The sequence below is a fragment of the Trachemys scripta genome, chromosome 2 (genome assembly GCF_013100865.1).
Source record: "Trachemys scripta elegans isolate TJP31775 chromosome 2, CAS_Tse_1.0, whole genome shotgun sequence".
Classification (NCBI taxonomy): domain Eukaryota; kingdom Metazoa; phylum Chordata; order Testudines; family Emydidae; genus Trachemys; species Trachemys scripta.
The window spans coordinates 51115002-51131594 of NC_048299.1; the positions used below are offsets into that span (position 1 = coordinate 51115002).

The 16593-nt window shown below is 41.3% G+C and overlaps 1 protein-coding gene across 1 annotated transcript in view; it reads right to left on the minus strand.

Moving 5' to 3' along the window:
• Window positions 1-8109: 8109 nt before the first annotated feature.
• The window catches only part of VWDE (von Willebrand factor D and EGF domains), a 57162-nt gene continuing 48678 nt past the window's right edge, over window positions 8110-16593 (minus strand). Inside the window, exons 25-31 of the mRNA XM_034759360.1 lie at window positions 15311-15406; window positions 14835-14930; window positions 13505-13600; window positions 13310-13405; window positions 11269-11364; window positions 10557-10626; window positions 8110-9791 (exon numbers count right to left, since the gene is read on the minus strand). Coding sequence (XP_034615251.1) covers window positions 9680-9791; window positions 10557-10626; window positions 11269-11364; window positions 13310-13405; window positions 13505-13600; window positions 14835-14930; window positions 15311-15406 — 662 coding nt within the window. The 3' untranslated portion in view covers window positions 8110-9679. The remainder of the gene's footprint in view (window positions 9792-10556; window positions 10627-11268; window positions 11365-13309; window positions 13406-13504; window positions 13601-14834; window positions 14931-15310; window positions 15407-16593) is intronic.

Below are 16593 nucleotides of genomic sequence, written 5' to 3' on the forward strand. Positions count from 1 at the left end.
CAAGAATAATGGAAATGTTCTGAATGAGCTTGAGGTATAACTGCAAAGCCAATAAAAACATTTAAAAAGGAGTAACGGGCTGATAATTATGCAAATGACAGTGCTACAGTTAAAGTGAAGGAGCTGCTCTATAGCTGGTGACATTAATTCAAAGCGAAGTGCCATCAGATTACTTTGAGCTACAGTGTCAGAGGTCCATTAAGGATTGTGTGACTGATCACAGGATGGGTTGCTCATAGAACTTTTAAGTGAACGGTAGCTACAGGAATGCATTTAGATTATTCTCTTTTAAAGCTTTAAATATATAAGCCAAAACCTCAACTGAGGGAAAACTGCCATAACACTGTTGTGGACCTACACTGATTTATACCACTGGAAGATCTACCCTCAATCCTCAATATTTTATATCCCACATCAGGTTACTAGTATCTTAGTTCTATTGATGCCACCATTTATGATGTCTGAGGGAGGAAAGCCCTTCTTTCCTTCTTTGTTTTTCTTATGCTCTTAATTAATCCAACATATTTAATGTAGCAAGGAACGTCTTCTTTTTTTAATCCATTCTTCCTTTCCAGAAATTTTCCTCAGAGGTGTTGGAATGATTGAGCTTATGTGTCTCCTGGAATCTGCAGCTGTCCAGCGGGATGGGTTGGTGGAGCATGGCATTTAAGTAAAATACACTGATATTTCTTTTTTCAGTATTTTATGTATTTGTTTGAACTACTGTTTTAGTATTCAGAGCAGTGATGCCTGACAAAGCCACAAATTAATGACCCCGTCCTAGTCTGTCAGGGCTACCTTTGTGTAGTGGTGCCCCCAGACACCTAAGCAAGGTGGAAAATACATGGCACGTGTGTTTGGTAAAGGACTATAGAGCCTTTCACCTCTAAGTCACTGGTTCAAATCCAAGTTTTGGTTGGTAGTCACCAAAAATTATTATCTAATACCTTTTGTGGTCTCAGATCAGTTCCTAGTCAACAAATTTCCACATCACAAAGAAACCCACCATTGGTGCTCATTGGCAGTGTCATTAGAGAGGCCAAGGACTTAATGGACATGGGAAATGACACATCCTTTTACACTAGAGGTGTTTGCTCCTGCAGTTTGACAGGTTGGGCATCCTGTGTTCCTCTTGATCCAAGGGTAAATAAAGGACTGCAGTAAGTAGGGCTGTTAGTCCAATACCATTCCCAAGCACTTATGCCCAGATCCTCAAAGGTATTTAAGCATCTAGCTCACAAAGACACCTAGACCTTTGAGGATCTGGGCCCTACACCCTGTTGATCCACAGTAAGAGCCTTTCACCTTTCCAAACCGTGATTCATGTAAGGAGGGAAGGTTCATAAGATTTTAATCAACTCACAGCTGCCCCATATGCTCTGTAGCAACATTGCTCCGAGAGGCAGTCACCAGGAGATACTATCTTTGGAGAATAAATGGTGCAGACTTCCTTCCTGCTGGCTCAGAGACCGAGAGAATTGCTCGCTAGAGATTGTCCTTGAACTCAGTCTCCTGTGTGGTAGCACTCAGTGCTACCCTTTGAGTCTCTGGATTAATCCTCTGGGTTAATCCTTTTGAAATGAAGACCCAGTGAAAAGAACTGTTTATGAAATCCCATAGTCATATGGGCCCTGGATTCCAAGCACGGCAGAAACACGAATGCAGCTGATATTGTCTAGGAGACCTAACAAATAAATGCTGTAATCTACTCATTTATAGGAGGGACACCACCAATCAGATCCCTGATGAAACAGCTTATCCCTTGTTCTATCTAATGCAGGCAGACAGAGATACAGAGGTTGCCCTGAGGTTAAAGGGCAGATGTGGGGCATTTTGTGGAGATATTACAAAATGCCTGGTGCCAAAGATTTCAGTTAGTTACAGTCTTGTGGAATAGACAGTGATAGAAAGGATCAAACGCTTCACATTCTGTTGCTATTTTTGAGACTGCATCAGTTGTGGGGCTAGTGATCATTTCAGGCACAGTAGCCACCAAACCACTGTCACTTTGAACTTCACTTTTGGGGCTTGTGCCAACAGCAAATTTCAACACCCCCACCTGGGCTGATTTAGCTGGCTTGTGGAGGGGGATGGGGGTGGGACCAGGGCCCTGTATGTTCACTGACGCTCCCTGCCCACTTGCTCTTGGAGGCATGCAGGAAATAGCACCTGCTTACTCCAGTATGCCCAGAGCCAAAGTCCAGGTAGCCCTTGGAGCTATAACAGGAATTTTTGTTCTCCTTATATCCCCATGCAGGCATACAGCTCAAGTCACAATCCAGCCATACAGGGAGAACTGGAGTTAAGTTTTATATTTTCTCTCCTCATAAGATGGAGAGGACAGAAAAGGGGAATGGAGTGTGAGTGAAATTAGAGACAACATGACTGGATCCCAGTGAGGAGCATGAGCCTAGAATTCAAAGACAGTCATTGCTTACAATACTTCCATTATGCTTTTATTGATATTGTCCCAGTACTGTCACTAGGGAACAATTCTGCTACTACAATGAGCCGTGCAAGAAAAATTAAACTGTGTTGTATGGTAGATGTACCATATATCTAGTGTATCATTTCAGCTGTTTGTAAACTGCCTTGTCAACATGGAGGGAAATGTGTAGTGCCAAATATGTGCAGATATCGTTTGCTATACTCTGGTCTACAGTGTACAAAGACAAGAAACAAATGAGCCATCTTCCTCTGGAGATGAGTAGTGTTGCTTTAATGAGTATGGATGAGAGAGGGGAGATTTTTTAAAAAAACCCAAACCCTAATTGGTCTTAAATAGCATTTTGTTCCCAGTATTTTAAGGAAAAGCTCTTCTGTATGAAAGTATTCTTAAAATACTCCAGACAAAGCAAATGAATATGTATCCAAGTACTTTTGTGTGCTTTATAAGTAGAATAATTTTGTCAGTGGGTACAATTGATGTTGAAGTCAATATTTCCTTTTGAATAAAGCATTTACTTGCCTTTTTTTTATTTATTTCTCTTTGATTACCATAAATAGAAGTATTGTCGCTCATGAATAAGCTTCCTACATTACTAGCTGATAATAATAAACATTTGTGTTTTTAAAACCTTTTGTTCATCTTTATGTTCAAAAGTACATTGTAGCTGGAATGATGCTTACCTTTAATGAGATCATCCTGCCACAAGGGGGCACTCTTTTCTATGGTAGGAATAATTTATAGAAGACGGAGTGCTCCGCTATAGCAGGGGTCTCCTGTCAACAGAATGGATATCACAGTAGGAAATAGTGGAAGGAGGTTGCACTTCTTTAGGAACAGCAGCAAGCTGTAAAGCATGTTGTTGATGTGTTGCTCAATCACTGAGCACTGCTTTGTGTGATTAGCAATAAAAATAAAATAATTAGGATCATGATCAGTCATAGTTTAATGTCTATTTTTATAGGGTCGGGATCTGCAATCACCTTCCTAAAGTTTAGTTTTGATAATATGCGAAACCTCAGTCTAGCCATCTTAGGTGCTTACATAGCCTCCATTACCATAACACCTGAACTCTTCACAGTCCTTAGTATATTTATTCTCACAACACCCCTGTGAGGTAGAGAAGTGCTGTTATCCCCATTTTGGCACACAGGAAGTCAGTGACAGAGTAGGAAACTGAATCCAAGTCTCCCAAGTCCCAGTCTAGCACCCTATCCACTGGACAATCCTTCCTCTCTGAAGAATGCTCCCCTGTGATAGCAGTATGGGTGCAGGTGTCAGCGTAGCCATTGAAGAGAGAGGCTACTGAGGCTACAGCACGAGGACAGAGAGTAGCACCAGCATTCCACTAAAACAAGTCAACACTAGTCAAAATTTTGGCCAAAATGTTTCACATTTTTTAAAGAACTATTTTCACCATTTTCCAAGCAGCTCTTCCAGAGAGCATGAGTAGGGAAGAGGTGTCCAACGAGAGACACTGGATCTGTGTAGGATGAATTCAAATGAGACTTTGGGTTTGGCCTTTCAACCTATGGAAGTGCTTATATGTAATCCTGAGCCACCTAGAGAGTGCTTCGACTTTAACAGATATAGGGTGGCTGGAGTGGAGGAAGCATTTCTCATGCTTTCAGTTGCCACCAAGCTTTGTCCAGAGGCAGACAAAAAGCAGGGGAGCTCTCTCATTTGCTGTCTGCCCCCAGGGGTTGGGCTGAGCACTTTCAGAGCTCTCACATTCTGAGAAAAGGGGCAAATGAAGGACGTTGATATAATATACTACAATAAAACATTAGAATATTTTTGGAGTTGTCGTTCAAACTGATGGAAGCCTTCCAGACCTACAATACTGAATACGAAACATAATTAGAATATCCTTCAGCTGTTTCAGGGCCACGTCTAAAAGAACTATGACTTAGGTCCTTTAACATCATGGAACATTTTAGCAAATGATGTGTGATGGGTTTATTTTTAGCTTGACAGCAAAGTTTTTTGCTAAAACATAAGTGATTATTTTTTAAAATATAGCTGGGATGTAGCACCATCTACTGACTAAAGTGACTTCTACTCTTTCTGGGATTTTGAATTAAATGAATTATTATTTAATAGTTATATTAGAGTAACAACCAGGATCCAGCCAAACTTATAGTAAAAGATAGGATGATCCCCAAAATGTTTCTGATTATTACACTATGCTACTCAGAGATGACAGTGCCCAATTTTTGTTGTTCATTGGAAGATTTAATACATCTACCATTTCCAGTGTATAGATTTCTGGAGATGGATCTATCTTCATGTTCCCAACTGTGGAAAGACACTTATGTACATGGCTCAAACACTTTTATCATTTTCGGCAACAAAAATTCTGTGGGACAGGTTGGCAGCATCACCTACATATATTATGGTCTGCTACACCTGTTTTATATAGATGCTCCATGTCCAGTACAATTTGTTGTTTAAGAGCTTGTTCTGGAAAAATTGTAGAGATATTGAGCTGGCTGTATTTTTTATTTTCTGCCATACTTTTTGCTATTTTTTCTGCCAATTAGATACTTCACTTCCTACTTATTTCCCCCCTCCAGTGTCAGTGGGTACAACAAAGATTTAAGCCACTTGTTTTGTATTACCTGTAAAGTTTCCTTTAACATGAAACTTCTTAATAGAATATTTTTTCCATGTACTGCCTAACTACTGGTATGTATTTGATTGCAGTAACTGAAAGAATGTGCCAGATGATACTAATTACGTAAGAAATAGAAAGAATCTAATTGGCCAGAAATAAAATCTTCTGTCCAATATATTTAATATTGTGTGCACCCACATTAATAATTTTTACTGTGAACTGAAACTTTGGATTTTCTCAAACGGGGCTGAATAATGAACTTGAAAAAGCCAAGCTGGTGAGTATCTTAAGTTGTCATGATATATACCTGGTTGTAGTGATTGCAGACCCTTGAGAAAAAAAGAATCCTTTAATGTGCCAAATGGAGCTGTTAAATCACTTTCTATGTTGAGCTATGGTTGTATGTATCACCTTTGTGAAGCAGGTCATTTTACAAGTGGCACATGTGAAAAGCTAGGTAATAGACGTACAAATCTGGGAGACCTATTGCTTTCCTTCATGAGCTCCTTAGAGTTTTGTGTGAAAAGGATGACTTTTTTCCTCCAGAAAATATTCAAAATATTCTTTCCAAGATAGCAGAAGTTTTCATAGCTAAATAAATGCCTGTTAAATACAAGAGTTCAGGTTCTGTACTCATCTCCGTAATTTCAATCTGACTAAATAGGGAACTGGAATCTGCTGTCAGAGTCCAATATCTTGCGGTTCAAAGTGTTTTCAGTACATAAGAAAACCATGTTAAGTAAGTTAGCAGAGACAGTAGGATTAATTAATTCTAGGCCCCTTTTTCTGTACTCCTGTCCTTTCTGAAGCTCTCAATTTTTTGATCCAAAGTCCTTTGAAATAAATGGAAAGCCACCCACTGAAGTTAGTGGGTTGTGGGGGCTAAGGGCCATAGTGAGCTATTTTACAGGAAAGACTATAATCTTCAGCAAGCGCAGCCACTGACAGTCACTGGAAGATCTATAGTTGTGCCAAATTCTCCTTCACTCCAAGTCAGATCATGTTTGTAGGAGGCCCTGCAGCACACTAAAATAAAGATCTGTATGTCCTTATTTCAGATTATATTATGGAACCTTTGGACCACTCCTTCAACCCCTCTGACATAAACCCTTTGTGCTAGTTCTTTATATTCACTTGCTTCCTCATTAGCACCTTATTAAACTGCATATCTGTATCATCAGATCATTGCACTGTAGCTTTTAATTCAATTTCTCGTGTATCCTTCACAAGAATAAAACTACCCAGCCTGCTGCATTGAGATTTCATATCAAAGCAATCTATTCACTCAGTGCATGAATAATTTCTCCAATTTCTATTAATATTAAAGGGAGTCATGACTGTAAATAATATCAATGGGAACATATACTTTTCTGAGATAGTATTTTTTAAATTTTTAAATCAAGGCAACCTGTGAAAATAAATGTTCAGCCTTATAACAAAGTAGGAATACATGTACACAAAGACACTTACAATAAACAAATGTTATTTAATGTACATGATTTACAATCTGGTAAAAAACAACAACCCATCCCACCATTACAATGCAGTTTTGAAAAGTCTTACTTTATGTACACACTAATGATTTTTTCCTTTGTAAGACGCATAGCAATCCACAGGTATTATGTGGGAAGGAGGCTGAGCTCTGAGAATGCCAGCTTATTTTACAAAAGAGACTGAACAGGGCTATGTAGGAGAACAAGAATCTACACCGAGAGCTGCTGAACAGCTATAGGGTAGGCGACCACTCTAACCTGGGAGTCGACATCCTGTGACAGCAGCCCACAAAATGGCAAAATCATACCAGTTCCGAACTGGACACTGGGAAAGAGCAGACCATTCAAATTGGGCATCCCTCAGCAGAATCTGAGGTCATGAAACTTGTAAACATATAATTAAACACTGAAAACTGAATTGCCTCTCCTACCTAAGGTGAGATATGCATCATTCAGCAGAAAGCAACAGAGGGTCCTGTGGCACCTTTAAGACTAACAGAAGTATTGGAGCATTTAGTCTTAAAGGTGCCACAGGACCCTCTGTTGCTTTTTACAGATTCAGACTAACACGGCTACCCCTCTGATACTCATCATTCAGCAGTACTCTGCTGGCTGCCCGAGGGACTAAAATGGCTTTTCACTCTTTGCTGGTGGGGACACAATGTCTAGAACAGCACATGCAGGTTAGAATCTAACCCTGAAAACTCTCTGACTGTGGTGGCGGCAGCTGCTGACAATTGCCTGGAATTCTAGGTAGCAGTAGTGGCCTCCAGTATTATTCCTACTTACCATTTGTAATCTACTGCTCTCAATGGATACCAGTGCTTTCTATTATTTAAACAGACCATGAGGTGTGCACAATGTGCTTTGCCTCACCTCCCCATACTCTGATCCACTCACTGCACTCTTCACCATTTCCACCCTTTCAAGGCCTAGCATTGAAGACTCCCTGGACAAAAACATTGCCACACCCGCAGGATTTACAGAGCTAGAACACTATCCCCTTGAAAGGTTTTAGGAACCATATATTCCCCACCCTCTCAAATCCCATTATATGTGAGGTGGGAGGAGGAACTAGAGGAACAACACAGAACAGGAGTAATCCTACAACTGGCTCCTTAGTCTAGTCCCAAAGCACCAACAAACAAACAAACTGAAGATAGCAATCTCAAACTCTGGCTGATGAATGCAGAGTTCAGCCATCCATTAAACCAGCACCATTCTGGATTTGCTTTTTGATTAGACACATTCCCTTGCCTGCATAATTGACATCTGGTTTATTTTAGCCCAGGTACTCCCTGCAGGCTACCCAGTACAACACAAACCAAGGTAGATCACAGCAGGGCCGGCTCTAGGCACCAGCTTGGCAAGCTGGTGCTTGGGGCGGCTACTCCGGACAGGGGCGGCAGGTCCAGCTATTCGGCGGCAATTCGGCGGACAGTCCCTCACTCCTGCTAGGAGTGAAGGACCTTCCGCCAAATTGCCGCCGCAGATCGCGATTGCGATTTTGGCGGTTTTTTTTTTGTTTTTTTTTGTGGCTGCTTGGGGCGGCCAAATCCCTGGAGCTGGCCCTGGATCACAGACAAGCCAAATGGAAGAAAATAGTCCAGGTTCCCTCAACCCTCCGATGCAGATGACACTCCACTCCAGAAACAAAATCAGAAGACCAAAAAGAATCCAGTGTTCGACAGCTCTCCAGAGGGAGAGCTTGCTGACTTCCTAGAGGGTCTAATGGTGCAGTTCCTCAGCATGATGCTGAAATCCTCCAGGTTTATTGCTCTTAGAGACATCAGTTTCCACATAGCTAATGCCAAAGACACTCTAGAATCCAATCTCTTTTCCATTATCAATACTACAGATTTCACAAAGACTATCTCCAGACTCTCACTCTCTGCTAGTAATACACTGGGAAGACTCTTCAGCCTATGAGTATGCTGATAGTGAAACCACCCCATGTCCCATTGTCCTGGTCTGGCCACCAGTTCATATAGAGAAAGATCAGGGCCTTCACTGGGGAAAGGACTGGAAACTTTTCTTTTTTAAGGGAAGCTGACAGTCACTTTTAGATCCTTCAAATTAGTGGAGGAGAGCCTGCAGTCATAGGCTATGCAGAGGCCAGCACTGGGACTGGGCACTAGGTGTGGAACAAATGAATAAAGTCAGAAATAACTTGATGTGGATTATAGCCATGTACGCGAGATAGATACATAAATGTTTCCACAGGGAGGAGCCATCAATTCTTAAACTCTGTAAAAATGTTTATTTGTGATCTTTTTTTTTTTAAGAAGATCATGGCTCTTTAGTTACAGTCCTTGTTTCCTAAAAGGGCTGATAGCTAACTTACATCTATAACTTATAGATAACCTGAGGAAAATTGCTGAGTTGAGAGGATTCTTTTACTTTAATATATCGTATTTTCACTTATCATTAACTTTTAAAAGTATTTATCTGAAAAGCCCATTGTTTATGTTTATGGTAATTACATTCTCTCGTAGATATTTTGAAATGATGACCATGCACAGAGGCATAGGTGCAGTCAGATGTAAGCATTGAACGTTTCAACCGACCCTAACATAACAGTTTCACATTAAATATAATTAGAAATGGATGTTGAATTCATCAATAGTCTCGAGACACTATCGCATGTGTGAATGATGCAATAGGAACCTAAACCTTTTTTCACCTGTTCATTACAGGCAGGGGATTCTTAAACCAACAGAACTTGCTCTTTAAAATCAATATGTGAAAATAAAATGTTATATTTCAAGACCTGATCCTGTCAGGTGATGCCTTCCTGCTGCTAGGAGATGTTTAGATTAGGTCCCAAGGAAGGACATTCACTACAGATCACTGCTCCAATGACTACTTCTCCAGATACTGGCTGACCAGGGATCTGGTGTTTGTATCATCTACAATACCTAAAAGTCCAATAGAGAGTCAGAGGCTGTGGTTTCTGAGTGTGAGGTAGCAATAAAATGAGGCTTTACAACAGATGATTACATTTCTGCTCTTAGTATGTTATTGTTCTACCACTGTTTAAAAATTAATGTCCTTGGCTTTAAAATCATAATGAATACTTTAAAGGCATGCTTCAGGATATCACTCCCTTTGTTTAAATAAACTTCATTCATTATTGCCTTCAAAGCCTCTTTCTAGTTTCATGTGCCTCTTAGTCCATACAGCATGGTTTTGTAATCCATGTACTTGATTTTCTTCAACCATGATGTCTCCGTACCTTGGGAAAAATAAAAGATTTTAGTGTACTCAGAAATTGGTGGCTACTCAGAACACTCTGTGCTTTCATCATAAACTTTAACAAGCAGTTTCCAATGAATATTTGCCTTCCCAAGCCACTCAGAAATGGAATATTGAATACTGATCCATAAAGCTTGTTTAGTTTTTTGAAAAATAAGCTACCTTCCCAAAAAATAGAGAGAAGCATACTTGGAAGCAAATACTCTTTGCAATGGTATATACTGTACTGTTGGTATTGAATAGAAAACCTTTATTACTCAGACCAAATAATCTATTTACACAATCTATACAAAATTTAATAATAGATTAAACCTTTCAAGATGTCCATAAAGTGGATCTTTGAATCAAATTTGTTTATGAGCACTGAATTTTTTATAATCAGGTACTGATATATAAATTAAGCTTCCTTCAAAAATGTGCATTACAGACATTAAAATCCAACAAAATAACAATACTTCACACAAATAGAGCTTTACATTTTCAAAAAGTTGTATGAATTCTCACATCAACTGATAAATGCTTTGGCCCATCCCTAGTAATTAGCTAACAACTCCCACCCCAAATTAGATTCTTTGGTGAAAATGGAACCTGGATTTGAATTACCAATCTTTTTAGTTTTGAAAAACAAAATGTGGCTTTCAAACAAGTTACAAAACAAGTTTTTGTGAAACCAAAACCACAGCAGTTTTTCCATTTCTTTTGCCCCCTGTTCCTTTATTATATTGTGTACTCATAATGTAATTACCTGTAGTTTCTTTGCACAGATGACTCCAGTATAACCAGGACGACAAGAGCACACATTAGGCAGCACACACCTACCACCAAAGAGACATTTCTGACTGCACACAGCTGAAATACGCAAAGGTATATTGCTTTAATCTCAAAAACAAAGTAACTGCTTTAGTAAAGTAAATGGCCCCAATACTGGGTTATATCATGACCTCTGTGTATGCACTCTGCTGACAGACAGGGGCCATAAGCCCAATAGATCTCTTCACTGAGGAATACACCCAGTGTAAGGGGGATTCCAGGGTGCTATAGAGCCAGCAGAATGGCCCTATGCCACCTACCTTCACAGCCCTCATGGTAGATACATACTTGGGGCATAACTGAGAGAGGGAAGGGGGCATGGCTGGGGCTTGGCCAGAGCACACTTCGATCTGACGGTTCAGAGCTATTGCTATGGCCCCTAAGGGTTGTTGCAGCAGTGTGTAGAGCAGATCACCAAGGACTGCAATGCTCCCTGGCCACCTCCAGCTACTGTTGGGCTGCAAAATGGTACACAGCCACCTCTAGGCTTCATCCCACTTCTGCGTCAACACTGGGGCCAAAATGCAAAATCAAATGAAGACAGAGTCAAGGGTCTGATGTATGTCTGTACACTTAACAGTCTTTAACTTTGCTGAAGCAACATCAATGTCTTTTTTTTTAAGAGTTAAAAATCATATCAGACTTACGTGTTTGACACTGAACCCCTTCCCACTGTGGCAGGCAATGACACATGCTTGGTCCGATACATTCTCCGCCGTTCTTACATTTCTGAAGACAAATAGCTTCATCCCCCCCCCCAAAAAAATATGTTAAATTATTGCACTCCAATACTGCCCATAATGTGTGGAGTGCTGACCTCCCCCCCCCCGCCCACACACACATCCTGGAAGACGCCAGCTCATCCCTGAGAAGCTCACAATCTAAGGCTATGTCTACACTATGAGCTAAAGATGTCATTCCCCTGCTTGTGTACACATCCTCATGCTAGTTTTTATTGAGCTCGCGCGGGTATAAATAGCAGTGAAGCCTCAGTAGCACTGGTAGTGGCAGTGGAGACATGACTGAGCTGTGCGGAGTACAAACTAGCATGAAATTGGTGGGTATGTACTTGGCATAGGTCAGCCATATCTCCGCTGCTGCTAAAACTACTACTGAGGCTAGACTGATACTTGCACTCGTGTTAGCTCAATGAGAACTAGTGCGAGGTGTGTACACAAACAGGGGAATCACACCCTTAGTTCATAGTGAAGGTGTAGCCCAAGAAGACAAGCAGTATAGAGAGGGCAGGGAAAAGGAATATAGTCAAAGCACATACCATTTTTAACATATATGGTATTTAATGATTATAAAATAGTATACACTTTAAAAATAAAAGAACACTCCACATCACCAATATTCAGCTGCTTTCAACCTGTCCCTTACCAGATGGCCAAATTCTAGTAGGCACCCTGGAAGATGGAGGTTTTGAAGAAGAAATTCAGTGGCTTTATGGATCAGTTCAAGAAGGGTGTTCTATACATAAGGGCCAGCAGGGGGGAAGGTGCAAAGACCATTGTGAGGGAAGTAGATAAGTGGACAATCAATTCTGGCATCATTGACAGAGAAGGAGTAATGCACTGAGAGATAAAATCTCAAGGTTTTCAAATGTACAAGAGGTTACAGAATTTGAGCCCAACTTCAAAAAACGTTAACAAAGCTTTCCAGGGCTTTATGTAAGCACAAGGGGCAATGTGATAGAGTCAAAAACATATAAGGAGAGAGAAGCAGAGCAATGAACAGCTGGAAGGTGAAGACAAGTTCAACAAGCTTGAAATTTGGGGCGGGAGGAACAACACAGCCAAGGGATCTGAAGAGGTGATCAGGTGGTCAGAACAAGGAGCAATGAGGATTCTCTTAGCTGCAATTTGAATTAACTAGAAGTGGGACAAGATGAGTGCCAGGTAAGCCACAGAAGAACAGGTTACAGTTGTAAAGATTTGAGATACTTAGGGTTTAGACAGGAGTTTTAGCTGTGTGGACAAAAAGAAAATGTCAGGGTTTTTTTAAGAGATGCTTTGTCCAATACAAAAGAACTTTTAAACTAAATTCCCTGCTGACTTGACCCCGTTAAAGTCAAAAGGGTTGTGTAGGTGTAATAGAGGCTGAATTTGTCCTGATATTTTTAAGAGCAGAAAATATTAAGAGAATTAATGTATACATGGAAGTACAAATATGTGTTTAATGATGTGTGTTTCTGAAAGAAAAGATATTTAGGGCTGGATTTTGCTTTCATATCAATGTAATTCCTATTGATTTAAATGAAGTTCCTCCTGATTTACTCTGCTGTCAATGAAATCAGGATTAGGGCCAGAACTGGAACTCTCTGAAAAGGCTCTTACAGACATACTTTGGGTGTAAGCACTGGAAACATGGGGCTTTTAATGTCGACAATAATTGAAATAGAAGAAAAAAACATTACATGCTACTCTCGAACAGAAAGTATGTCCTGTTTTCATGGTTTAAACTGAAACCTCCATGGCTTTGGCTCAGTAGTACAGATATCACATCCTGCATTTTGATGTGGGTCTGTAGTCAGAGGAAAAAGTGTCCCATCCCCCGACCCCACCCCACAAGCTGTTTTTGTCCAGCAAAAGACAAGATCATCTTGCTGGACAAAACTGTCAGTTACATTATTTAGCCAAATATTTTCTTTAAAACATTTTAGCATGTTAGTTATAAGATACTTACGAGTATTACATCGTTTTCCTCTCCACCCTGAGGGGCAAGAGCAAATGTTTGGCCCCACACATCTGCCTCCATTCATGCACATTGGGTCACAGATACCTTAAATTAAATATCATTTACTGATTAGTACAAATAATGAACCCGAGAGCATTTCATCAATTGCTTCTGAATCCTGGAAGCATTTTGATGTTGTCTTACTTTTTTCACATCTTCTGCCAGTGTACCCATCAGGACAGGTGCACACATTATTTCTCATGCAGTGGCCACCATTCTTACAGGGAGGGTAGCAAACAGCTAAAAGATACAAATGTGAGAATAAGGCATAACTTCAAGCATTGTATACTATAGGAAGGAATAGCTTTTTCTCCTTTTTATATTGCATACTATCCTAACAAAATAGATTGTAACCACTATTAAGATGCACATCTATTAGGAATCTTTCTAGGATATTTATATTTAGCAAAGTCCTGCCTGTCTGGCAGGAGCCATACTGACATGGAGCAGTGCCTATTCTGTAGCAGATACAGGACCCATTCTACAAGCACAGGATAGGATGGCTCAGGGCTCGCAGCTGCACTGCAGGATGCAATACACGCTAGTATCCCTGATAGCCAAGGCTACGATTTTGTCATGAAGGTTGTGGAAGTCACGGAATCTGTGACTTCCAAAGATGTCCATGACTTCAGCCCGCAGCGGCAGGGAGCTGCAGGGTCCCGCTGCTGTCCACCGCGGCGGTGGGGGCCCCCCGAGGTCTGAGCCAACTTGTGCGACAGAGGACCCCACAGTTCCTGGTTGCCGCGGGCCAGGGAGACTCCACAGCTCCCGGCTCCTGTGGGCAGCAGGGTGACCCCAGAGCTCCTGGCCACCGCAGGCAGCAGGGGGCTCAAGCCACCATGGGGGGGTGAACTCGTAGCTCCTGGCTTGCCCCCCCTTCTCCCTCCCCACAGTTCCCAGCCGCCTTGGGCAGCAGGGACCCTGCAGCCCTGTGACGCAGGTGGAGGGGGACCCTGGACTTCTGAGTCCCAACAGGTGGTGGGGCCCGCCAGAGCTCCCAGCCGGCCCTCACAGCTGCCCAGAGCTCCCCATTTTGTCACTGATATTTTTAGTAAAAGTCAGGGACAAGTCACAGGCTTCTGTGAATTTTTCTTTATTGCCCGTAACCTGTCCGGACTTCTACTAAAAATATCCATGACAAAATCTTAGCCTTACTGATAGCAGTGTGCAGGCTAGCTAGCTAAGGGCCCAGTCATACCCCACAGCCAACAGTCCTTTGTACAATTGTGACTGGCTTTTGTATGGGTGCAAAGGCGCAGGGCAAGCAAAGTTCCATGCATCCTCCCTCCTTGGACATTCACACAAGGAGCCAGCCACAATCTGGCCAGTATAAACAATGAAATGTTAAGGAAATCTCTGTCTTTCCCCTATGTTACTTTACTGAGAGTTTTTAAAATCCTGAAAGTGTCCTTTTAGAGGGAGACATTTTCCTCAGTGTCTTCCCAAAAAAGAAAAGTAAGAAAAAAATTATTACCATTCTGACACTGGGCACCAAAGAATCCATTTGAACAGAGGCAAACATTTGGCTTAGTACAGGAGCCACCATTGAGGCATACGGGGTCACACACCGCTGCAGAACAGCAGAAGGAAAAACAAAGCAATGAAAGCCACACAGAACTGCATCGCCACATATGGGTGATGAAATAGCTTGCTTTTACTGCAAGTACAGGGTGTTAATGATTAATGTGATTACAATGAATCTAAAAGACAGCAGGTGAAAGAACTGAAATGCCATTCCCTGCAAAGTTCTGCAGGCTGTGCTAAGAAATGAACTAACGGTTGGAGGCACATGGGGTCGCTAGGATTCCACAGCAGTAGCCGCAGCTCCTGCCCCCTGCTTGAGCCAAATGGTTCAGAAAGTTGAGCAATGGGAATCCCTTCTGCTTCTGGTAGGCCCCCGAGTGTGGAACTTTTGCAAAGCAGTTCCCTTTGGAGAATAACCAATTTTACCTGTATTGCATGTAGGTCCATACCAGCCAGCTTTACACTGGCAGACATCTGGAGTGAAACATTCACCACCATTTTCACAGTGTCTGTTGCAAACCACTATAATCCAGAAAATCAGAAAAAAAGCCCATAAGCTGAGAAAACAGTACAAAAGAGCTTGTTACAATTTTATGTCTGTGAGAAACCTCATTGATTTCTTAGTTCTTCCCCAGATATGAGCATGTATATTGTATTGATACTAATGGGAGTTACACACCAATCCATCACTTGAGGCTTCATTTAAGATGAATCCTGTCTCAATGCCATATAGGAGCTTGACACCAGATTGGAAGATGTCAAAAAAAGTCCCACTCTGAACAGATGCTCCTGGCCTGGATTTGTCTAATAATCACCTTTCTAAGTACATGCTTAGAAAAGGGAAGGTTCAAGACTGAGCAACAAATGGTACAACAACATCAAGTAATGGTTTCCTGAATAAATGCTAACTTCAAGATACTTCACTACGGTCTCTTTTTTTCCTTTTCATTTCTCAGAGTTCAGACTTAAACCCTCTAGAGACCTGATACTTCTGGGAAGGAGGAGCCTTTTAGGAGTAGTCATGGCTGCAGAGCACACAAGTCAGCGCTTCAAGACACAGTTCCTTCTTCTGGGATCTTATAATCCCCCAAGAGCAGTAATTATGAACATGGCAATTGAAAACCAAAAGGATCAACAGACCTGAGGATTCCAAGAGCAACAAAGAGAGGAATTTACCTAGTCCACAGGCAAATTCGTTGGCGTGTTGAGGTGGGCGGTAGCCCAGTAGAATTTCTGATTTCTAAGCATGGACCTTTCAGTGAGTAACGACTTGTGTGCAAATTAACCAAAATTCTGGTTTGAACACTTGGAGCATCTAAGGCCAGATATAACTAATGTGAAACACAGTATCTCACTTGGGACTAAACTGTTCAAACTGGCCAGCTGTAATACCCAACAAAGGTCTCCATTTTGCATTCCAGGTCAGAGGATGAGTCCATTAATGTGCTGTTATGCTCAGTGATCTTACACACCACTGACCTAGCATTTACTACTATCAACCTCAGAATGAGGACCATCCCAACAGCTTAAGGAAGGGTCATGTTAGGAATCCAGAAACAGTAACCAGATGCCAAAAATTACACTCATTCTGGATAATGTCCTAACCTCAACTCTAAATCCATCTCCCTGAGCAACTAATCATAATAATAATACATTATTTAGCACATACATACATTTTCAAAGTGCTGTACAAACATTATTTAATTGAT